The sequence below is a fragment of the Abrus precatorius genome, unplaced genomic scaffold, assembly GCF_003935025.1.
Source record: "Abrus precatorius isolate BTA unplaced genomic scaffold, Abrus_2018 Scaffold11, whole genome shotgun sequence".
Taxonomy (NCBI): Eukaryota; Viridiplantae; Streptophyta; class Magnoliopsida; order Fabales; family Fabaceae; genus Abrus; species Abrus precatorius.
In genome coordinates this window covers 2,875,245-2,900,609 of record NW_020874303.1, presented here as the reverse complement: position 1 = coordinate 2,900,609, position 25,365 = coordinate 2,875,245, and the positions used below count along the sequence as shown (strand labels likewise).

At 34.4% G+C, this 25,365-nt stretch overlaps 2 protein-coding genes and 1 non-coding gene across 3 annotated transcripts; all 3 read right to left on the bottom strand.

Annotated features, from left to right (window-relative positions):
• Positions 1-488: 488 nt before the first annotated feature.
• LOC113856274 lies at positions 489-4,216 on the bottom strand. Its single transcript, XM_027488025.1, has 4 exons — positions 3,690-4,216; positions 2,338-2,787; positions 1,255-1,573; positions 489-625 (listed from the first exon to the last, which is right to left on the bottom strand). Exons 1-4 carry the CDS (start codon positions 4,101-4,103, stop codon positions 489-491), a joined length of 1,320 nt encoding a protein of 439 aa, XP_027343826.1. The 5' UTR covers positions 4,104-4,216.
• Positions 4,217-7,384: 3,168 nt separating this feature from the next.
• Positions 7,385-10,445, bottom strand: LOC113854624 (aspartyl protease family protein At5g10770-like). Its single transcript, XM_027485747.1, has 3 exons — positions 10,110-10,445; positions 8,963-9,397; positions 7,385-8,581 (listed from the first exon to the last, which is right to left on the bottom strand). Exons 1-3 carry the CDS (start codon positions 10,312-10,314, stop codon positions 7,755-7,757), a joined length of 1,467 nt encoding a protein of 488 aa, XP_027341548.1. The 5' UTR covers positions 10,315-10,445; the 3' UTR covers positions 7,385-7,754.
• Positions 10,446-16,617: 6,172 nt separating this feature from the next.
• Positions 16,618-16,724, bottom strand: LOC113856766. Its single transcript, XR_003502999.1, has one exon. It is a non-coding gene; the product is annotated as a small nucleolar RNA R71 (small nucleolar RNA).
• Between the last annotated feature and the right edge of the window lie 8,641 nt (positions 16,725-25,365).

Below are 25,365 nucleotides of genomic sequence, written 5' to 3'. Positions count from 1 at the left end.
TTTACGAGGCAAAAAATAAAAAGTAACTGGTAATTATAATAATAACCCGTGAACACAGGATAATCGTTCAAAACGAAAAAAGAAATAAATAAAAAGCTCCTAAAATAAGACGATGAAACAAAATCTTACAAAAGTAAATTGAGGTGTCTTCGGTTTGTTTCTTATTTTTATTTTCAATTGATATATTTATGTAAATAGATATAAAAATGTTATGTTATTTTTACTTTACTTTTATTTTTAAAATTTACCAAAAACAATGAAAATAAGAAACAACGTGAAAATGAGATAACATGATTATAATTATTAATAAAAATATATTAATTAAAATAAAAGTACAGAACAAACAGATACAATACTAACTTCTGATCCAATTTGAAACGCTATCAGCTGGCAATTGGCTGTGGATCAAAGATAAGGGATTCCACAAACCACTCTTTGGAGACCATGATTCATTCATACACTACAATGAAACCTTCAAAAAATATTCTTCAAGAAATGCCTATGGTTTTCCCAAGCAGCCAAAGAACTAGCGACAGTTCAATACCGAATATCGTGTGGAGCGAACTCCTATCCAACATGAACCCAAATACTGTAATCCCTGCCCTGTTGTTCTCGAAGTAATTTACTGCAAATATGATAAAATAAATAAAACGAGGGTAAAACTTGAACACATTCATAATAAATAGCCATGATATGATGATTCAACAATCATGTTCATTCATTTTAAAATAATACATAAAAATATTACTTTAGATTTTTTTGGGTTATACCTCAAGGAATATATTATCTTATTTTTCTTGCATTTTAACCTTTATAAATTAAAATCTAAGATAAGTGTCCGAGGGATTAGGTACAGGATGAGCTGTTCTTCAAAAGGTAGAAGTTTGAATTAATTTTACTTTTATAAATAATATATTTTTTAAGTTCCTAAAAGTTTAAAGGATATTATTTTTCAAAACTAAGCTACATCCAAATTTGGATTCCAACTTACATTTTAGGTTACGTGCTTAACGAATAAACTTATATAATATAGAGAGTGACTTAGCAGATTGCTATTTCATACGGTGATTAAAGTACTATAGTCAACGGAGTAATAAAGGCCACATAATATTGACAATAATTAATGTTTATCATGATGTGTGAGAGTTTGATCTTAATTCAATCCTTCTATTTTTTAGTTAACTTGATTTAATTTTTTTGTTTCTCAGTAAAAGATAATTAGAAAAATATAATAATAGGGTGTGAGAAATTTACCAAGAGCTTGTCTCTTCTGATATGAGATGGTGCTGTAAGCATAGGATGGGATAAACTTAGTGGTATCAATCTCATCTTCTTCATCACCTGCTTCATCAGTTTCTGATTCCCCATCTGTTCCCACATTAGGAAAACTTCTTTCATGGGAATTCTGAATCACCATTGGTGTGTCACCTTCTGTTGCTCCATCAAAAGAATCCAACGTAGCACAAACATGCCACTTGGCAGCAAGCCCTGTGATGGCTTGTGCTTTGTGTGTTATCTTTGTGGCACTACGTAACAATATGCAAAGCGCAGAAAGGAGAGTGACTGAACACAACTGCAAAGATTATAACCCTCCACAAAGTTAGGTCCCGTTTGGTTTCCCTTGTTTCCGTCGATTACTAAATGTTTTGTTCCCCTTTTTGTATTGTCTTTTAATTTTTGATTACTTTATGAACTAGATATGAAGGAACATGAAATCAATAATAGGATAATGCCTAACTTGAGCAAAGGAACAAGAATGCAATCACGATTGCATATAATTGGACACGTCTTCATCTAACCTCAAATTATTTAAGTCACATCAATTTTTATTTATTGAACTCAATGAAATCTTGTATGTACAGCTAAGAAAGGTGGGCGCGTACATGTGTAAGGTTATAAAAAAATATGAAGAAATAAAATAGCTTTTACAATTGTGTTCAATAATATCATGATGTGTCATTTGATGTTATGATACATCGAAGGTTGAAACATAACGCTTCACATTTTTCAAATTTATTAACAAATATGCCAAATAAATAAAACATTCTATCATGCTCAAAAGTGTAACTTTATCCTGTTAACAATGTTAGATTACTTTTGATCTACGTATATTCAATCAAATAATCAGAATACAAATTAAAAATATCTACTATTTCAAAAACATTAAAAAAAAAGCTATACAATATTTGTTTTTGAATTAATTAAGAATATTTAAAAGAATTATTTAATGTCAGTTAATATATGTCTTTAATATAAGACAGAATATTACAAAATTAAATAAGAAAAATATTAAAAATAAATAAAAATAAAAGAAGCAGCTAAAGGGTGGGGACATACCGCAAGCTCGCCGGTTTTGTAGATGTTAACATCATGTGTAGGCTTAGTTGTGACAAGGAGGCACGCAAACTGACTTCCAGTGACCAATAAGAGGGCGAGTAGTATGAACGCGCGAAACCTGTGGCTTATGATTCGCAAGTGCCTCCTGATCCTAAGGTGTTCCGACATCACCGATGCCACGTCAGAGTCCACGTGGAAGAATCTGGCGAAGTCGCGCAACCGTAGGATCTGGAGATGACAGTTCAGACGGAACAGAACGCACACTAGGAAGATCACTGTGGTTCGGTACAGCCATGACCACAGTTCCAATATGCACGCTACCGCATCGCTCACGTACACGTTACCCAAGAAGGGAATTTGTGAGGCTCCAGATGCGTACCACCATATCTTGTATGCAACCTCAGCCACGAAGCATGGCCCCACAAACACTGACAAGATCTTCACTGACCTCTGTACCCCCACAAACAAACACAATGGAAACAATGCTTAAATTGCATATAGTATTTGTATCACTAATATTAAGGATACGTCATTGCTTTTATTAGTTTATTTTATCCATTAGTATTTTTCTCATTTATATTGACTTTGTCACTTACTATTAATGTGATGTGTGATGTATCAGTCTTGATGTTGTGCATCAAAGATTTTATATTGTTCTTGAGAACATGTTATGATGTTTCATTTTCCGTATGAAGATTGATCCAATTCTAATACATTGTATAGGAATCAATGCATTGTAAAAGATGGTATAAGAGAAAAGAAGGTGCACCCAACAAGTTTTAAAATTCTTAGAGAACAGTTTCCTTATGCTTTGCATGTTTCTAGCTGATACTATGGAAGGAATCGCCAAAATACATGGCTCTAGGGTAATTTTGATACTTTAATATGAATATTAAATTGTCCAACAATAGCTACGATTATCAACATTTTATTCCATTTTCGGCTAAACATATATATAAAACATGAAAAAAGTAATGTTCAGAAGAAGTCTTCTTGAAGCTGAGAATAATTAATTAGCACTACAAATTTCCAGCTGTTTCCATTAGCTAATATACATCATGTTTGTCAACATGGGGCAGTTCAAATCGTAATGTTTCAATAGTTATGACTTCAAGCTTTTGTTTCCATGGATCAAAGCTTAATCGAATATCATTCTTTTTTATTAACGAAAAATAAAATTATAACTACTTTTAGAATAAAAATTACCTTTTATAATTACCATCAAATATCTAAAATGTAAATGACATATTTATTTAAATTATTTTTTGACTTTATTTTAAAAAAATTAAGGTTTGGAAGCAAACGAAAAAAAAGGTGACATGGAATAAAAATGGAAGGAGAGAGTGACATACATTGAGCTGTGCCATGTAGTTCATTCTAACGGTCTCGCTCTCATCGCAAAGCTTGTCGAAGAAGAGAAACCTTCGGAGACCATACTTCCTAACGAAGCTTGCGAGGCACAAAAACGACAACGCAGCCACGGAACTCAGAGAAACCTGAACGACGGCGTCGTATGGACGCGAGTGGCGTGCGTCGCATGAGTCACATGCCAGGAGGAAGTGTGACGCGGCGGGGACGGCGATGGCGAAGAGGAGGAAGACGGACCAAGAGAGTGCGGCCGTGAAGGGGTTTGACTGGTCAACGCACATCCACCGTAGGTACGATCGGAAAGTGTGGAACTCGTCGTTCACGTGCGAAACGCTGCGGTTGAACTTGCTTCTTCGGTCCAGTAACGATTCCGCTGCGGTGGTGGTGATTTCACCCATGGTGAAGGTGAATTGTGTTGTGATTTGTTGCGGTGGAATCGTTGATGGAACTTGTTGTGACGTGTGGTGTGTTTTTGTGTGGGTATATATAGCTTCGCTGGCATTTCACAAAGGAAAGTTATGTATGATTAGACTCTCCAGTCTCCAATTTTTGGGTATTTAAGGGAGAAGGAGAAAGGAAGACTAAAAAGAAATAACATGGAGTATTATGATTTGAAAAATGACATAAAATAAGCTGTCAATTTATAAAATATTATGATTTTTTGTGTTTTTATAAAATTTTATTCATTTAATAAAAATATATTATTTTAGTTTGTAATAAGGAACTAAATTATGTACTTTTTATATTAAATATTCATATTTGGTAAAAATATATATTTTTATTTTTTAAAATTTATGTAACATCGGCATAAGGTCTTTGAGAATTTTTAGATGAATCTAAATGAATGAAAAAAGAAGAATCTTTTTCTTTTGTACGAAAAAGTTTAAGATAGGAAGCTTTTGTTAGCTGAAAACTGAAACTTACATAAATATTTAATAAAATAGTTTAATTTCAAGTATAATTTTTTATATTAATAATTAATTCAAAATTATTTTAAATTTTATTTTTAAATTAATTATTACAGAAATTGATAATTTTTTAATTATGTGATCATCTGTGATTAAATAATAATATAAAAAATGCCATTTTTAAATATATATGTACTTTTAAAAATTTTAGTTTATTTTGTTTGGTTCACCAGTTAATTAACTTGTTTATTCTAGGAGAGAAAATCAATTTGGTGTGTGTGAATTTTAATTTCATGTTTCTTTTGTTTGGATTTTCTGTAAAGAAGTGGTGGTGTAGCATGGGGATAAAAAAGAGAGTAAAAATGGCAAGATTTGATTGGTGATGGAGGGGGAATGTAGGTTTATGATCTGGCTGATCATGTAACTGGGATTTTTAATGTAAAGTGTGTGGAACTGTCCACATGACATCAAAATGCTAATTTGGATCTCAGAATGGGGTGCTCTAGGTTATAATTAATAATATTTAAAGAGTTAATCTTGGAGTAACATTTTTAAGTTCTTTTGAAGAAATGTTTATATTTTGGAAAAATTATCTTTGCACATTATAATTTTGAATAGTAAAAAAAACTATATTTAAAAAGCTTGAAAAGAAAAAAAATTGTATCAAAATAAACTAATAAAAATGTTACAAATATACTTTTTAATCGCACTCTTTAAACACATTTCAATCAATACAATTTCTTAAGACTCATAAAATTTTAAGTGAAACACAATAATTATGAATAAACTCAAATAATATGATTTTATTAATACCATAAAGGCGAGCTCACAAAATTGACTGAATTAATCTCACTTGTAATTAATGAATTGCTTATTTAAATTTTACAAATTAGAAGCAATATACAAAACATAGTAACAAAAAGTGTTGGAAACTTGCTGACATTTTTAATTGGGTGTGACCCAAAATCATTGTGGAGGTTAACAAAATTAATTATGATAAATTTTGGTCACGATTTGGCATTGATCCAACTTTGGTCGAAATTTTGATATGTCTAATTTTGGTGGCTGATTCTTGATCATAGTGAAGAGTGAAGAACTTATAAATTTGTAAATATGCTTTTCTATATTGAATATTATTCTCACATTATTTTAAATTAGAGAAATCAATGAATGTTTTTTCCCTCAATCACCGCAATCAGAGAAATTTAATAGCAAAAATGACACGAGACCAGCTGGTGGTGGGTCCACCACATGGGAGGCGTAGAGTGAGAATTAGGGCAACCAATGGAAAGCATCCATTAGTATGCAAACAACAATACGTGTAAGCTTAAAGCCCTTACTTTTGTGTATGGTTCTTTTGTCTTAGCAAACCATGAAATCATAAGCAATAAACAAAGGCAATGAACTTGAAACTTGGACAAAGCTCATTTGCAAGATTTGCTTCTTTTGGAGCCATTACACTTCTCCAAATTATTTATAATGCAAATGATTAGTAGACAAGGTGCCAAGCCAGAGCCGTTTTGTGATTGTCAACTAGGCTTGTTCCAAAGTGGTTAATTGTGCTGACAGACACAGAGATCGGCAGCTAGCCCACTTTCACATGCTTTGGATTTAGAATTATTTCAATACATATTTTAATTCAATATTTTTTTACTAATTTTTATATAAAAAATTATATTATACAATTAATTAAAATAGTTTAATTCAAATTATATTAAAAAACTCATGAAAGTAAGTGAAACAACATTATAAATTATTTTTATAAGTTGTTTATAAGTTTAAACAGTATTTAATATAGTTTTCACCTGTTGGTAGCAAATAGGGGGGAAAAACATGTTTCTTTGATTTTGACGAAAACCAACTACTACACCAAATCTGAACTGTAGAAATACGATTGGGGATGGTATCTACCTTCAAGGTTAATCTCTAGATTATTCGTTGGTTTTGCCATATGGATATATTATTTCGTTGTCACTTGCACATTCTTTCATTAGTATCACAATAATTACCTTAAAAATTGTAGGTTAACTTTAAAGTTAATAATACCCCCACACAATTGTATGACAATAGCAAATTTTGGTTTAATTGTACCCTAAAAAAGTAATGTTGTATAATAAAGACTTGTTAATAACAGTGAAACATATCCTTTGCTCTCAAGTATTTTACTTCTTTCCTTTTCTTTTTTATAATCCATAGCTTTCTCATATGCAGTTTTGACAGTTGTAAGTGAGCTGAGAAACTCAATGTTTTATGGAAGCTGAGATTTATTACTTAATCAGAGAAGCAAAATTGATCAACTTGGAGCCTAGTAAGTCAGATTTGGCTGAAAGTGAATTCGTTTTCAGCCTATCATCTCCTAGGCGAAGAAGCAAAGAGTTTTGGGAAGCTACAAAATTATGTATAGAGGCCCAAGTTTGAAAGTGTCATAGCAAATTCGGTATATATTTCCATACCTGACCCAACAACAGCACAAAATAAATAGGCATATGCATAGTCAAGACTCTTAACCATGTTATATTGGGCCCTAGGTTGTTGGGCTCCCTTTAGAAAATTAGTAAATAAATTTTATTGCCTAAGTTTATTTCCATTTAGAAACTCAACCATAAATTATTTCCAAATAAAGTTTTGTTACTCCACAAAAGTGGACCAAAGCCAACATAGTTCAGTCGCGTTCAAAGCCTTTCTGTCATCACTGCATAACATATATCTGTTACACTGTATATCATTTTAAGCATAAAAAACATCATGATAAAGATTATATATATATATACACACAGAAAAAACATCATCATGATCAAGCTAAATAACAAAACGAAGTAATCCAGAACAATAAGTTTTAAATTTATTCAATAAACCTTTAATAACAAGGACAAGTTTACACTTGTTTCACATTACATATCTATGTACAATTGCAAGCAATCGCACACCTAGAGAGTCATGACATCCCCTTCAATCTATATATTTTTCTTCAATTAATCATCACTATTTTTTCCCCATAATTTACCCCCATTTTTATTTCTACTATATATAATATATGATTAGATAAGCCATTATAATAACAACAATTAAGAAATGCCAGAGCCAATTAAGAATTCTTTCTCCTGAACTAGCCCAAAGCATGCTTAATACCACTAATCAAACTCACTTGCACCCACCAGCACCAAACCCTATCCTACCACCACCAAGATCATAAACAACCTCTAGGGTTTTTTGTTGCACATTTCCAAAAATAGTAATATCACTGTCATCTCTATTTGGAGCAAAAGCCAAACACGCTTGCTTTGCACTTGCCACATAAAGTGTTCCCACCGCCGGCAAGTCCACCGCGGCACCGCCAGCAAACACAAAGTTTATCTTTGGAATGTAAACCTCGTCGTATCCACTAAGATCATAACACGTGTCGAATATGGACAACGCACTGGCCATTTGATACTTTGACATGCCCTTTCTAAATTCTGATCGGAGTTCATCATATGCAGTTGGTGGCAACCGTGTGATGACAGTGCCAGAGTCAATGATGGCGCCGCCGGACGAAAAAGTGGAGGAGGAAACAGGAAGCTTGGTGCCGCCAACGGCAATGCCGGTGATGTCAAGGCCGTAGAGGGTGTGGTGACGGGAGAGGGTGGAGAAGGGAGTGTATTTGATGTTACCGATGCCGGCGCCGCCAAAGGTAAGATAGCCAGTTGAACTAGAGGTGGAAGGAAGACAGTAAGAAAAAATTTTGCTATACTTTGAGGATGTTTGTTGCACGAAGGAAATGGGGTGGCGGCCGAGGCCTATTAGGCCAGCGGCGCCGCTGAAAAGGCCCTCATTGTCTTGGCCGCAGCCAAATAAAAAGTTGTCAATTACGTCGGAAGATGTTACCGACAACCGCTCACTGCCAAAGATACCGATGGAAAAAGATTGATCACCATATTGAATGCCGTATATGCATGCCTGTGTCGATGAAGAGCATTTTGGCTCGTTACCTGAATAATAATTGCATCAAAAGTGAAATAATAATCTCATCATATAAAAAACATGTCATCAAATAAAATAAGAAAAAAATGGATCACTGTTATTTATTTCTTGAAATTGTAAGAGTTAATTAACTTAGTTTCCTTTATGAAATCTTTATAATTCTTCTCTTTATATAATGTCATTTATTTTATGTCATCGTTTGCGTATTTAACATTTTACTTTCTTACTTTTATCAACTCTAGCATGCAAATATATTTGGATTAGTCTAATTTAGATTTTTTAGTTTCAATCTTCAAAAGTAAAAGCACATACAACTTAATTAATCATGATTTTGTGGTTAAGTTTTCCATCATATATATGCATCTTGAAATTGAGAATTAAGGGTTTACCTGTAGCTGTAGCGAGCTGAGTGCAGAGTGGAGATTTGCATGTGATGTTGGAATATGATGTAGATTTGGATGGATCAAATATTTGATCTTTCTGCTCGTAGCAAGATTTAGCACAAGGTTGACACTGAGTCCAAGTGAGATCGCTGCCAGTATCGAAAATAAGTGACAAGTCCCTTTTGGGTGTACCAAGACCCACCACCACAAAGTAGTTCCCAGACCCAATAAGGGCACCAGACTTGGCTGGTAGGGTAGTAGAGTCCAATTCCTTCACAGTCTTGTCATGGCCCAAATTCTTAGAGAGCCTTGAGTGAATATATTTTACCCTTTCTTGGTCAAGCCTTAGAATATCACTGTGTGTTGTTCTTCCATCATTATTCAGTTGGGAGCATGGCCCATGTTTGTGTACCACTTCTAATGATGCTTTTCTTTTGGGACCTGAATTTTATTATTAGTGGTGTCAAATCTTTGATGGGTAACCATTACGTTAAAGTTTAAGTGAATATATAACAAAATTGATTTAACATAAAGATTATTATTTTACATTCGACTACGTCAATCCTCTTTTTTTTAGTTTTAGTTAAAAGAAATAGTTATGAAAAATGTTTTGTTTAAAATATGATAAATGAAAATTCATTTTAAATATATTAATTGTTATATCTTTTTATACCTTTATTTATTTGTATTAATAAAGTATTTACTTTTTTTATTATATAAGTTGATGCATTTATTCATTTAAATTTATAACATATAACTATTTTGTATTGATATTAATAAATAAAATATTTATTAAATAGGATTGAAAGTAATATTTATGAAAAATACTCAAAATACATTTTCTAACACATTATTTTTAATATTTTTAAAAAATAATTAAAAATATGTTAAATAATACGTTGCTATCAGGCCTCATTGCTTGTTTACTCTCTCTCTTAGTTTTCTTAATGAAGCAGATACATGATTAATTTCTCAGAACACCAAAACGATTAGACTAGAGAATGTTTTCATGTTCTATATTTGTACCAATATCTACATATATATAAAATAGTACAAAGTAGGTGCATGCATGCATGTAAATAAAAATATTCACCAATGAAGCATAATTAACATATAAATTGGGAGGCAAAAAGAACAGGAAGATTGAATTAACCTGTAGAAGAGCTGCAAGAAGATGATGGTAAGAGAGAGCTAAGATGAACAAGGTGAGAATGTTGATGAAGATTGTTGGTTTCTTTGTTCTCCCTTCTGGTTTGAAAGGCAAAGCCCTTTTCCAAAGAAGAGAAGAAAAAGAGAAGTGTTAGAGAAGCAAAGAGAAAAGAAGGCATTTGGGTGGCCATAACCATAACCCTTGGCATAAGGGAAGAAAGCAAAGATAAATAGCCACTCTTTACAATACAACACAGCACACTGTGTCGGGTGCTTGGCCTTTCTAGGCTAATTCATCAATGGAGTCCAATGGATTATCAATTCTTACACGTCCCCCATTAAATATATATATATATATATATATATATATATATATATATATATATATATATATATATATATATAAGATAACACTATTTCATTAACATTAATGAGCTTCATTATTCCTTGTCAAGTGAGTTGGGAAGCTGAGTATATAATAAATACTTATTTTTTTAAAATAATAATATTATATACTTGAGACTAACCTATTAATATTGTTACTTTTAATAAAACCTTGTGAATCCGCGTTGAAGTATCACATCATCTAGCTATCATATTGCAACTTGAATCACCAATAATTAGTCATCGTGATTATGATTTTCATGAATTGAGTGATTGGTTAGAGTCATTTACAGCGAGGCGAGGATCGTAGAAAAACTTGGGAGTTCACACATTAACGGGGCATGCAAAGATTCTATGGAAATTCCTTGTCAATGTTGTGGGCAATAAGTATGTCCTTGTTAAGGACATACTTGTCTTTTAAAGTCTTTTTTTTTTATCCTCTGATGTAACGTTTTTGTAGAATATTTTAGATTTTCCTCTGCTGTGACGTGAAGGAGAGTACCTATAAAAGTACTCCGATGGTGAAGTTGGTGTTCAGAATAGAACAATTAATGCTATTTAATATTCTGAAGTCAACTCCTTTACCTGTATTTTTTACTTTCTTTTTATAGACATGATATTGGACTAATGGACTTTATGACTCAGCTTTGCCTTAACCTTTTGATAACTTAGGTAATTAGCCCTTTTCTTATTGATTATGGATTATTAATCTTTAGACAGCTTATTAATTTATTTTAATGTGATTGGAGAGGTGTTCGTCCTAAGGTTAGGCTGAAAGGGTGTGGGTACCCTTCATCCTGGTATTAGGCCGAATGGGTGTGGGTACCCTTTATCCTAGTATTAGGTCGAAGGGTTGTTAGTACCCTTCGTCTTGATTTCAGGCCGAAGGAGTATTAGATTTTCTTTTTATATGATGATCAAATAGTATCTTATTCAGTATACTTGTCCCTAAGCCTAAGGAGGTATGATGCAAGGGCTTTGAATTGATCTGTTAGCAACTTGTTACTTTTTGATGTATGGTCTTTGTCCATAGGTAAGGTTGAAGGGGTCTGAGTACCCTTTGTCTAAAAGTAAGGTCGAAGGGGTATTCAGTTTCCTTTTTCTATGATGATGACTGAATAATATCTTATCCAATACAATTGCCCCCAAGCTCGAGGATGGATGATGTAGGGGTTTTGAATTGGCAATTTAGGGTTTCAGCAGCTTAGAGTTTTAGTAAATTAGGGTTTTTTCATAGGTCGTGCAATAAAATGAAAGGTTGTACATTCATAACCATTGATCTATAAGAGATTTGATGGTTAGGAAGATGAGTGACCCTTCATCTACCCGAAGCCTTGTGTTCTATAAAAGGGATTTGTGGTCCAGGCATTATGTATGCTTTTTTGCTCTGCACGAGGGGTATACTCTGTTAAACGCTCAAGTATTATGTGCATTTTTGGACTCCGAGGTACATCTCGCTTAGCTTGTATCTTTTTGTCTTTCGACTTATTTGGATATAGAGAATGCAATCGAATGGGAGGATTCCTTGTCAGAGGAATTGGGACCAAGTGGTGCTATGGTAGGAGGAAATATAGATAGGGCTCTTACTAAAGTTATGACCGAAGGGGTGGAAGATATATCAAGGAGTCCTGATGCTAAAGTGGCTACTGAACCGAGTAGTATGGTGAGGGATTCAGGTGACCAGGCAAAAATGCCTATTATCGAAGGGGTGAATTTTGAGTCAGATGAGTTACTCCCAAATGCAAGTCCTATGCGGGAAAGACCAAAGTTCTCACCATGCACTATTCCTGGGTATGGGTGGGTGGACAGAGAAGTGGCTGCTTACTTCTCGCGCTTCACACAGAGGGGGCAACTTCAAAACTTTGTAGATTTGTATATGATAGCTTTGTGAGACGATTTAGATCCCTACCAAATAAATGTTAAGGTTTGTCGAGGAGATGGATCGACAAATTCTGAACTTGTATTTTTAGGTGAGGATGCTGGAATGGCCGACACTTTCTTTGTATACGACTATATGTTTAGGGAATTAGGGATAATGTTACCATTTGATGAATTTCAAATGGGGGTGCTGCGTATGTTGAATGTGGCATTGACTTAGTTGCACTCAGATGGGTGGGCGGCAGTTCAAGCCTTTCAGATTTTGTATAAATTTCATTATATAAAACCTAGTGTAGGTCTTTTTCTTTATTTCTTTTGTATTCGACCTTTTGATAAAGCTAGGTGGGTTTCCTTAATAAGGCAAGCCGAATTGCCACTATCCAAATCGTATACGTCTTTGTTTAAGGGTTTCAAGGCCGGGTACTTTAAGTTAGAGGTGGACCCCGTTGTCAGCAAAAAATATTTTCATGATAATGAAGATAAACCCCTTTTCACTGGACCCGAGTCTCTCATCGATACAATGTGTATTCGGAAGAGATGCTGACTTAGGAAGAGTTGTCGGTGTTGGATTATTTGTAAACTCTCCTCCGAGGGTATGCTTTATTCCTTTCCTTGTAGTTTTGTTGGTCATGTATATTGATTTGATTTCTTGTTTTTGGTGCAAGTATAATGTACAAAAAGGAGCCAGTATATCCTATCGACAAGCATTAAGGTGTCGGGCTCTGGAGGGAACTTCGGCTAAACAACATCGCTACCCCTAAATAGATTGAGTATCGGATCTAGCTGTTGCACGCCCTCCTCCCGCAAGCGTTCCCCTTCCTGAAGGCCTCCAAAAGAAAAGAAAAGACAAGAATAAGGGGAAGGAAGTTGAACGCAGAAGGAAGCATGCCCGCACCGACCCCTCTTGGCATGCTTCCTCTAGGCCAAGCAGTTCTTTGATTAAGTCTATCATTCCGCCAATGGTAATGACGTAAAAATTTCTTTGGGAATGGTGTTCGGGCTTCAAGGCTGATATCTCTAGACCTGGTGTTAGAAGCTGGAAGGACCCTCCTGGATAATCAGGATAAAAGGTCCAAGGGGACTTGGTTTTGCAAGCTCCAAACCTGACCCATGGTGATGGCTCATAACTTGGCTTTATAACCTATACTTGATCTTAAGAGAGCTCAACACTGAGTGGTTATCGTCGAAAGAGCTTTGGAGCAAAGTGAAGAGGTCCAGTCAAATTTGGCCGAGACCAACCAGGCATTGGAGGTTGAGGTAGCCCAACTGAAGGAGCATCTCAAGATAATAGAAGATCAGGTTCAAGCTGTTGAGGACAAAGCTTTGAAAAAGCTAAGGGTTTGGAGTTAGTCGATACCTTGGCAAGGGAGCGTCAGCACAAGGAAGAGGCTGATGCGAACATGAAGGCATTTGTTTCCGACTGCCATGGCAAGATCATAGCTGAGCACGAGGCTGGATTCCATCATGCTATGAGGCATGCGGTTGAATTTTGCCAAGTCCCTACGAACTTCCATTTTGACTTAGTGAAAGACTTCTTTGGAGGAAAGTTCCTAAATTATGACGAAGTGACTGACGAGGTGGAGCATGATGCTAAAGGCCCTTGCCAAGCTTGTGGTAAGAGGAGACCACGACCCATGACGAAGATGATGATCAGGTTGAAGATGTCGGTTTAGACTAATAACAGGGGGGTTGGTAATAGGGGTTTTTATTTTTGACTTTGGGCCATTAGTGCCAAGAACATGTTTTTATTCATACATTCACTTGTGTATTATTTGGTCAATTTACTTTTTATTTCACCAAAATTTAACTATATTAAAGATGATAAATAACAACGATAATTTGTAGTAAGTTGTCTTATTGAACAGAGTAAGTTGAGGTATTTATCCCCATGTCTTTTTAATAAAATCCGAGGTGTGTATTTGTTAACCTTGAACTGATTAGTTTTTAAACCGATGCTAACCGAGAGGACTTAAGAGTCAATAACTGAATTAATTATGTGAGATACCCGAAAGATACCTATGTGCAACGTTGTTTTGTCTTTAGCCGATGGAGTAGTTTAGAAGAAGATCTTAATTCAATCTTAGCTGAGTGAGGTACTCGGGAGGGAATAATTGATAATAATATAAGCATAACTTGTAAATAATGAAAGATGTCTTTATTGATGGGGTGCCTCGTTAAAAACTTTCTCAGAAAAATCTCTTTTCACGTTCTTTTAAGAGGGCAAAACCCGAGTGAAGAAAAGAGTGCACTAAATATAAAGTACAATGTTTAACTGAAATAATGCTTGAGGTGTGATGTGTTTCAAGTTCTCAGTATAACTTTACCCTCGAGTGTCTCAAGTTTATAAGAACCGTTGTTCAAGCTAGCCATTATCCGAAATGGTCCATCCCAATTAGTGGCTAGTTTTCGTTCTTGCCGATCACGGTGTGCTTCTCCAGTAACCCTCCATACTAAGTCTCTAGCCTAAAATCGTCTCGGGTTAAGCTATGAGTTATACTTCCGTGACATTGCTTTTTTGCTTGCTTCAGCTATAATAACGGCATGGTCCCTGAGTTCGTCTAGTAGATCTAGGTTGGTGCTTAGCAAAACAGAGTTTGCATCTTTTTTGAAGTGTAGTCTTTGGAAAGAAGGTTCACCAATCTCCACCGAGATCATGGCCTCGGTGCCGTAAGTCATCTAAATGGAGTTTCTTTGGTAGAAGTTTGTGGGGTACACCTATATGCTCAAAGGATCTCTAGTAGCATCTCGGCCCATTCTCCCTTGACCGAGCCTAAGTGTCGTTTAAGTTTATGGAGGATGACTTTATTAGTTGGTTCAACCTGTCTGTTGCTCTAAGGATGTTCTATCAAAGTAACTCGTTGTTTTATATGAAGTTCTTTAGGGAACTCATTGAAGTGCCAATCCGTGAACTGAAGACCATTGTCAGTAACGAGAGCATGCGACATACTGAAGCGTGTGATAATATTTTTTCAAGTAAATTTTTGGATATTATTAGACGTGATGGTTGCGAGAGGTTCAACTTCAATCCACTTGGTGAAATAATTGACCGCAACAATAAGAACCTTGCATTGACCCTTGGCCATGGGGAATGGTCATAGCAAGTCCATCCCCCATACAGCAAAAGGCTAGGGAGAGACGACATGGTGCAGGATCTCGGCTGATTAATGTATGAGTGGACCGTGCTAATGACATGGAATGCATTTCTTGACGAATAGTTCACAATCCTTGGTTAGATTTGGCCAATAATATCTTGCTCTTAGTACTTTTGATGCCATTGTCCTTCCTTCCGAATGGGTTCCACAAACGTCTTTATGGATTTCACGCATGACATAGTCGATTTGTTCTTTTCTAAGACATTTTAGTAGCGGGGTTGAGATCCCTCTTTTATACAATTCCCCACCGATGAGGGTATACTTAGCTGCTTGTATCCTGAGTTATTTAGCTTGCTCGGGATCATCAGGGAGTTTGTCTATGACAAGGTATTGAGCAATGTCTGTCATCCAATTCCGAGATGTATTCTCAACCTCCATACATTCCATCCTCTAAATGCTAGGTTTTTCAACTTCCTACTGAATCATGCTTTGTAGTAGTCCTGGCTTTCGATGGCTTGCCAATTTTGTGAGTTTATCAGCTTGTTCATTCAAACTTCACAGAGTGTGACGAACGTGTACCTCATCAAATTTGGAATGCAATCGTTTAAACTCTTGATAGTATTGTAGCATAAGGGGCCCTTTAACTTGATAGGTGTTGTTTACCTGCTCAGCCTCTACCTAAGAATCGCTCCAACAAGTAATTCTTTTGACTTTAATTTCTTTTGCAAACCGAAGGCCAGCAAGTAATGCCTCATATTCAGATTAGTTATTTGAGGCCTTGAAACCGAATCGTATTGACTGTTCTAATGTCTCCTTATTTGGTCCTTCAAGAATGACACCAGCTCCACTGCCGTATTGATTTGAAGACCCATCGATATGTAGATTCCATATGTCGGAAATGGGCAACTTTTGAGGGTGAAACTCGTTAAGAAACTCTAGAGTACCTGGCTTTGAGTGGTCCCCATGTCTCAAAACGAATGTCGAATTGAGACAATTTGACAGCCTATGGCATCATCTGCCCAACCAACTCCGACTTGCGCAACACCTTTGCGATTGGGCTTTCTGTTCGTACCACTATCCGATGGCTTGGGCTGATTTAGTGAACAAATTTCTAACTAAGTACTTTCCGCCATCAAAATCTACCCACCAAAATCTACCAAGCTGCGAAGTGAAATCACCTCTTTTGTTCAACAAGATGGTGAATCTCTTTATGATGTATGTGAAAGATATAAGGATCTGCTGAGAAGATGTCCTCATCATTGCATTTCAAAGTGGATGCAAATCTAAACTTTCTACAATAGGATGAATGTTGTCATAAGAACCATGGTAGATGCAGCAGCTGTAGGTTCATTGGATACTAAAACTGTAGAGGAAGCTCAACAACTAATTGACATGATGGCAACCAGCATGTATCAAAATTTCAGTGAGCGGTATGTTGCAAGTAAGGGAGAATTTGAAGCAAAGGCACTTGAGACTTTGATCAGCCAAAATCAAATGAAAAATCAATTACTTTATGAACAACTTGCAGTCTTGACTCAACAAATCAATACTTTTAAAGCTAGAGCTGCAAAAACAAGCTACTTGATATGTGATTTTTGTAGAGGAAATCTTATGAATGGAGCATGTGATGTCAAGAACATATTAATTACTTAGGTGATTTTCAGAGGTCTCAACTTACATTCCATTCTGATTTTCAATATTAAGCCAATAAAAGTCAACCACATTTTCAATGGAATCAACAAAGTCCTGCAACAAAAAGTGATATTGCAACAGCACCATTGTCCTATGCCTATTTTCAGCCTCCATGGTCATATTGTCAAGCTTATTCATCTCAACCTCCAAGAGAGCCACAATTTTCAAAACCTTTGTCTGAAAGGATGAATGAAATGGAGGAAACACTACTACAATTTATGAAAGTTACACAGTCCAACTTCAAAAATCAAGAGGAATCTATGAAGAAGTTGGAGACTCAAATAGAACAAATTTCACAGCAATTGGCACATAGGGATGAGGATAGATTATCTAGCAATAGTATTGTGAATCCAAGGGAGCAATACCATGCTGTCATATTAAGAAGTGGAGCAGAGGTTTCTAATCTAAAAGATGAGGAGAAGAAGATAGCTACAAAGAATGCTGAAGAAGAAGCTTAAGACAACTTGCAAAGAGGGAAATTCACTCTTTTAAGTAAAGAAAATTTAGAGGATAACAACTGCACTAAACTAGAAGGAAGAACCAACAAGAAAGAAGAAGAGAATGACCATTCAATTATAAGTGAAGTTTTTACTGTAGTGGCATATCAAGCTGATAAAGAGGAGGGAAAGAAGCTTAATGAATATATCAAACTGCTGGAAGTCCCTCCACTTTTATTTCTTTCAAGTCTTGAATTAAATGAAGAGTTGCAAGTTAGTGAGAAAAAGGGAAAACGTTTAAAGATAGAGCAAGAGCCGTTATCATCAAAATTATCTCTTAGAACCAAAGATTAATAGGTGTCAAGCTAGTGACGTTAAAAGAGCGCTTTGTGAGAGACAACTCACACTTCTTTCCCTTTCATTTCTTTTGAATTTCTAATTTTTAGTTTTATTTTTCTGTATAATTTGAGTTTCTGGTTGCTTTGCAATTGCTTTTAGCAGTGAAAGTATCAACATACAAGGAAGTTTGCTGATGTAACTTGTTGTGGTTTGCTGGAACAACACCTTTCATGTAAAGGGGAGTTATTTCTTTCTTTACCTCCTGATTCATGTGCTGAATTGTATCATATTTCCTGCTGAACTAAACAAACAAAACATAAAAAATATGAATATGTTCATAATTGTTTGTGTATTATGTTTATTTTTCTATTTTGTGATGAATAATTCAGATTCTTCTTACATTTCTTTGTTTCTGAATTCTGAGTAAATATTTTGTTTGTGTACTTCTTCATGTGATTGTCACACTTCATTTTGAAAAATAAATAGATTCTTACCATTTGTGCATATGGATTTGTAAGGTGAATTGTGAGTATGATTGATTGATATTATGACCTTTATTCCAATGGTAAGAATTTGAGCTTTGCATAATACATTCTTTCATGTGTGATTGATCTTAATTTTGCTGCACTCTCTAGAACTTGCTTTGTTTCTTGATTTAATATGCAATTTTACAATTCTCACATATATGATGAAGGCCTTCTTTGATTGTGCCTAGTTAGCCTAAATGAACCTTCCTTTGTACTTGAATGTCTTAATTCACCCCTTTGAGCTTAATATCCCTTCCTTGATTTTCTCTCATTACAAGCTTTGATGAAAAACCATTTTAACCATTCAAAGGAAAAGAGGCATATTGAGTCTAATCAAGGATGAGTTTAAAACTAAGTTTGGGGTGACATCTAGATTTTATTTGCTTGAGGACAAGCAATGTTCTAAGTTTGGGGTGGAGAATAGCAAAGCTATCTAAGTTTTGGTGTCAAAACGAAAGAAATAAACAACAAAGTTATAAGTTCAAAAGAAAGATATGCTGCAAAGTGCTGCAAAAAAAAATTAATTAATGAAAGGAATGGAAAGAAAATAGTGAATGAAAGTAAGAAAAGAAAATTTAAAATTCTGCTGCAAGAATGAACATTGTTGTTGATCTGAAAAAAATTCCGTTTGCTTGATAATTGAGGGAATTATTAAAAAAAAATGCAGTTCTATACTAGTTTTAAGTCCATTCACTCAAAATGTCTCTTTTCTTTTGGAATTGCATATATTGTTTCCCATTTTGTTCAATACTTACCTTAACCTTAGCGCTATTATAACCTGAAAAAAGTCCTTTTGATGTGTGATTGACTGTATTAAGCAGAGGAGATTGGGAATATGGGCAAGCATATGGTAGGGTGAGATAAAATTGATGATCTTGAGGGTAAACACTCACCTTAAACACTTATGAGTGAGAGGGAAACACTTTCTTGTGAGTGATAATGATATCTTTCATTAATGTTTCACATGTAACTTTGTTGTTCATTAGCTCAGATTTGTAAGATTCTGCATGAAAAAGATTTGTTTGAGTGTGACTTTCATTGTGATTGAATGCATGAATGATTTGTTGAAAGGATAATTGGAAAGAATAATGTGGAATGAAGAAATCTGTACAAACTAAAAATAAAGTTTGTGTAAAAAGATTTTCATTATTGTTTTGATGATGCATTGAATTCCCCTTGGTGTGTTCTGGTTTGCTTGAGGACAAGCAAAAATCTAAATTTGGAATGGCGATAAATGCAGATTTTACTAGTATTTTACCTTAGTTTTGAATACATTTCATATGAAAAACATGATGGAGAAAGCTGAAAAACTCATAAAAATAATAGAATGTTCAATTCATTTCTAAATAGTTTAATTGTTTAGATTTTGTGAATTTTCTATGTAAAAAGTACTGATTAGAACGTATTTTGCAGGAAACTCTAAATTGAGATCATAAGGTTGGAGGATCAAGAGAGAAAGTTGAAGAAAGTAGCAAAAATTGGAATCAAGGAACAAGGTTTGGTAAAGCAAGAGCTGGGCGTGTCACTTTTCTTGGCAAAAGTGATTGTTCCAGAGCCTAACATTGAAGGATGACGTGTAAGTTATCATTATTGTTGATGATAGTGATCATTCCAGAGAGCTTTCAAACATAGCAAGATGCACGTTATCACTTTTGTTTACAAAAGTGATCGTTCTAGAGAGAGCTCCAACATGGCAAGATATGCGTGATCACTATTGTTGACAAAAGTGATCGTTCTAGCTGCGCGTGATCACTAACAAAAGTGATCATTCCAGAGAGAGCTCCAGCATAGCAAGATGACCGTGATCACTATTGCTAACAAAAGTGATCGTTCTAGCTGCGCATGATCACTATTGCTGACAAAAGTGATCATTCCAGAGAAGCCTTAAGCAAAGCAAGCTGTGCGTAATCACTATTGCTGACAAAAGTGATCGTTCTAGCTGTGCGTGATCACTATTGCTGACAAAAGTGATCGTTCCAAAGAAGTCTAGCAAAATAAGCTGCGCGTGACTCCTATTATACACGAAAGTGAACACACGGCCTCTGCGGGACTCCTATTGTACACGGAAGTAAACACTACGCCTCTGCGTGACTACTTTTATGAAAAATAGTGATCACGCTTGATAGGCGGAAAATTCTATAAATAAGAGATTAGCCCAGAAACTTGTATCTTTTCTCATTTTTTCATTTCCACACTTTAGGAGAGTTAGAGAGGGAGATTGGGGTCAACTTCCAAGCTCTAGATCTTGAGGAATCAGGCTAGGGATTTGATTTATTAAGAAATTCTGCAGCTTCTCTTATACTCTTTCTCTTTCTTTTAGGAATATGTTCTGATTTCTTTTTCTTATGGATTGATGGATCTGATTTTGATATTGTAAATTGATTGTGGATCTGGATTTTAAGATCTTGATTGTATTGAATGTTTAATTCTTTTCTTAATGCAATTCTTGAATTAGCTATTCAATTGAATTGAACCTAGAGGATTTTCATCAATGGAAGTTGAGTTAATTTTCCAGATCTGAATTGAATGTCAAGGTTATAAAAATCTTAGGGATAAGAATTCGTGATCTTGTGATCTCTTAATTTCTCATACTTAATGCAATGTTTGATTGATTTACATCTAAGGAATTAGGGTAGTTAATTGAATATTAGGATCATTGAGGTGAGGGCTCTTGATCTACTATAGTGTTGTTCTTCTTTTATGTCATCATGCCATCTCGATTGTTCGGTCCATTGACCTTTCCCCCTTTCTTTCTGCCACGTCACAAAGCCTTGAAGGTATCTCGCTTTTATCAAGTCTTCGATGTGGTCCTTAAGAGTTGTGCATTCTTCTGTGGTATGTCCCCAATTCTAATGATATTGACACAACTTGGTTTTGTCTGCCCAAGGAAGGGTGTTTGCACGCTTAGGGATGGTCAGCATCTTTGTCGCCAAGGCTTGCTCAATTACTTTAGATCGATTAGTATTTAGTGTTGTGTAATTTGCATACCTCGGTCCCCTCAGGAGTTGTTTAGCTTTGATCTTTCGGTCTTTATTTTCTTATTTGTTCCTGGCATGTTCGCTCCCATCAGATTCTCTTCAGCCGAGGACTTGTTCCATTCGAGGTTGGTTACAGAACTCGGCTAGCTCTTCCATTTGCATGTACTTAGTTACTCGGTTGTGTAGTTTATCTAAGTCAACAGGAGGTTTTTTTACATATACTATTAACGAAGGGGCCTAGTCTAAGAGCTGTTGTGAGGTGATGCATTACGACTGCCGTGTCCAGGTTCTGGATGGAAAAAGCTACTTTCACTATGACAGAAAAATGTTTTTGGAGCACTAACTTAGACAGCGGTTAGTAAAAATCGCTTTGTAACTATATATTTAGGGAGCAATTTTCTATTAACCGCTCTCAGATATATACTTCTTAGAGCGGTTAATAGAAAACCGCTCTTAGATTTATACTTTTGAGAGCGGTTCTTTGTTAATTGATCTCAGAACTATACTTCTGAGTGCGATTCTCTATTAACCGCTCTCTAAAGTCACACATTGGAGAACAATTAATAAAGAACTGCTCTCTAAAGTCATTAAAGTTGTTTATAAATGAAACATGTTCAACGCATTTCTTCTTCTTAGCTAACAAAGTTAGTCTCTTTTAGTGTAAGTTTTGTTCGTCTTCTCTACTCTCTTATGTTTTCTTCATCTTTTTCTGTTAGCTTGCTCTCTTCGTCTTCTCTCACTAACAAATTGTTTTTTTTTTTTTTCACATTTATAAGTACCTCTTCATTTTCTGTTAGCTTGCTCTCTTCATCTTCTCTGCGCTAACAATTAGTTTTTTTTTTCATATTTGTAGGTACCTCTTCATTCTTTGTTAGTCTGCTCTCTTCATATTTTTTGCGCTAACAACTTGTTTTTTTTTTTTTCACATCTGTAGGTACTTCTTCATTCTCTCTTTCTTTCTTCTTCTCTTTGTTAATGATGAATCATTCATTCTCTCTTTCTTTCTTTTTTCTCTCTATTAACGTTAACAATCATCTTACTAATTTGTTCTCTTTTTTTTTCCTGTTTGGTTCATGCAGATGTGAACTGTTTGGTTAACACCAAACGTATAAACTCAAGATTCAATTTTGATTTGTGATAAAAATGAAGAAAACTCACAAAGAAATCAATTCCAAATTTTGATTTAAACGTAATAATAAATTAATTTTACTTTGCAGCAGAAAACTCAAAAAGAAACCAATTTCAAATTTCAGATTCGCAATATACATTTATACTTTGGAGAGTGGTTTCATGTGGAACCGCTCTCTAATCTTACACCTATACTTTGGAGAGCGGTTCCGGAACTGGTCTTCCCAATCTTAACTTTTGAAAGCGATTGTTTAACCGCTCTCTTAAATATAGCATATCAGATAGCGCAAGATTTTAGAATAGTTCTAAATGCTCTCTAATTTAAAATGGAATCGCTCTTAGATCTCCATTCTAGCGTAGTGTTTCCCAGAGTGCTCCATAAATGCTCTAAGTGTTTCCTTCTTCTCTTGACGGATGTTAACCAAAGTCATCGAGGTTAATTGATGAGGACGACCAGTAGCGAACTGTAGATTAAAGCATTTGACCAACGTTGCAAACGAGTGAATAGATGTGGGTGGTAGTTTGGTGAACTAGTTAAGGGCTGGCCCTCGAAGCAATGTTGGGAATATTCGGCATAGCAAGGCATCATCGTCGGTATAAAGACCGACTTAGGTAGTGAATATATCGATGTGTTGCTCCAGATTGGAAGTTCCATCGTATTTTTCCAGCGTTATACCCTTCCAAGTGTCCGATAATTTTGCTTCCAGAATTGATTGAGAAAAAAGACTACGGCCTAAGATTCTATCTCGTTCGACCGAGGGGCTAGTCCTTGTTTGCTACTGTCTTACTATCTAGGAGAGGTCTTCTTCCTCTCCCCTCTGAATTAGAACTTTTGGTCTTGATGGATTTTGTATATGTTCTTCATGTTGACTTGGCATTCTCCATGGCTGTTTGGGGACTTTTTATTGACTCCTTGTTAGTACCATATTTGCTAGACGTTGAGGCAATTTGAGTCCCACAGTAGGCGCCAAAATGTTTCTGTTAAGGATACACTTGTCTTTTGTTCTCTCTTTTTGTCCTCTGATGTAACGTCCTTGTAGAATATTCCAAATTCTCCTCTGCTGTGATGTGGAGGAAGGTACCTACAAAAGTACTCTGATGGTGAAGTCAAGGTTCGGAATAGGACAGTAAATGCTATTTAATATTCTAAAATCAATCTCCTTACCTGTACTTCTTACATTCCTTTTATAGACATGATATTGGGCTGATGAGATTCATGAATTAACTCTGTCTTAACCTTCTAATAACTTAAGTAATTAGTCCTTTTTTTTATTAATTATTAATCTTTAATTAGCTTATTAATTTATTTTAATGTAATTAGAAAGGTGTTCGTCCTGATGTTAGGCCGAAAGAATGTAAATGCCCTTCATCCTGGTATTAACCTGAATGGGTGTGGGTAGCCTTCATCCTGGTGAGTGTGAATACTCTTTGTCCTGATGTTAGATAAAAGGGGTATTTGGTTTTTTTTTTTTTCTATGATAACGAAATAATATCTTATCTAGAATAAAGGATAAGAAAGGCATGCATGTCGTGAACATGGTTGTCCAAATTAAAGGTCATTTCAATGTTGCGTGTGTAGAAGGTTAGTGGTGCCTGTTTGCTTCAAACATCAAAAGAAGCAGCCCCATCAATGTTCCTGACCATAGTTTCATTATTATCACTAAACAAAAAGGTTATCTTATTCAAATAAAGATGGCTGCTGACCCCAATAATACTTCTAACTACCCCTCACACATAAATAAAATTAATTTAATTAATCTCAACCATATGATCAAATTGACACAATTAATAATAATATATTAAAAATATTTATTATACTTTTATTTTTTAATATAATATTTTATTTTTTTAACAAAGTAGTGTTATTATTATTATTAGTCGGTTAAATTCAACTTTTAAAGATAAGATGAATAAAATGGATAAAACTAATTACTAAATTATGTTAAATGTGAACTATAAATAACTCTAAATATACAATAAAAAATACTATGTTAATAAATTATTACATATTTATTAAATTTATTAATATAATATATATTTATTAAATTTATATTTTTCATATTAATACAATTTATTAAAACTTATCACAACAAAAAAGGTTATTTTAAAAAATAATACCTAAAAATATATAAAACAATTCTTATTTCCTTTGATGTTGAGAATAAGATTTGTTTATAAAACGTATTTAAAATTAATGAAATTTAAAATGTAAATAATATAATAAAATGCAATAAATGTATAATAAATGTTTAGATCAATTTCAAGAAAAATTTGACCAGTAATATATAATTACCATTCAATAATTAAATCAATAAAAATTAGATTTTATACAAAGTTATTTATCTATCTAAACATAAACATAATAAAAAAAATTCAAACTAAACTAATTGATTAATTTATGTTTTTAATCCTTTTAAACATCGTCATATTTTAATTTATTTTAAAAAGTATTTAATTATTTACATTTTTGTAATCATTAATTTTTTTAAAAAATTGTTTTTAATAAATCATTATGTATCATTTCTAAATGGTAATAGACATGACTAAATGTATGTCATGTTACTGCTAAATGATGATAAATAAACGAGTGAAACTAAAGTTTAAGTTTGATTTATAAAAAAAATAGAATTAATTCATCCATTTAAACAGATTAATTTTTAAACTTAACTCAATTATAAAATTTGAAGCTTGAGACTTGAATTTTTTTTTTCCAAAGTAAAAAACTTTTGGTGTTTCCAAGATCAAAGGGGTCAAGACTAAACGTCACGTACAGTTTGTAGTTGTCATTGGCCTGAGGGGATTTAC

What these genes read in the sequence shown, in the direction of transcription:
- LOC113856274 (XM_027488025.1), bottom strand. Translation starts at nt 4,103, where the DNA reads ATGGGTGAAATCACCACCACCGCAGCGGAATCGTTACTGGACCGAAGA. An exon ending in ACAAAACCGGCGAGCTTGCG is followed by an intron (nt 1,574 to 2,337) that starts GTATGTCCCCAC and finishes TAATCTTTGCAG; the next exon opens with TTGTGTTCAGTCACTCTCCT. An exon ending in TCAGAAGAGACAAGCTCTTG is followed by an intron (nt 626 to 1,254) that starts GTAAATTTCTCA and finishes TCATATTTGCAG; the next exon opens with TAAATTACTTCGAGAACAAC.
- LOC113854624 (XM_027485747.1), bottom strand. Translation starts at nt 10,314, where the DNA reads ATGCCAAGGGTTATGGTTATGGCCACCCAAATGCCTTCTTTTCTCTTT. An exon ending in TTCTTGCAGCTCTTCTACAG is followed by an intron (nt 9,398 to 10,109) that starts GTTAATTCAATC and finishes AATAAAATTCAG; the next exon opens with GTCCCAAAAGAAAAGCATCA. An exon ending in TCAGCTCGCTACAGCTACAG is followed by an intron (nt 8,582 to 8,962) that starts GTAAACCCTTAA and finishes ATTATTATTCAG; the next exon opens with GTAACGAGCCAAAATGCTCT.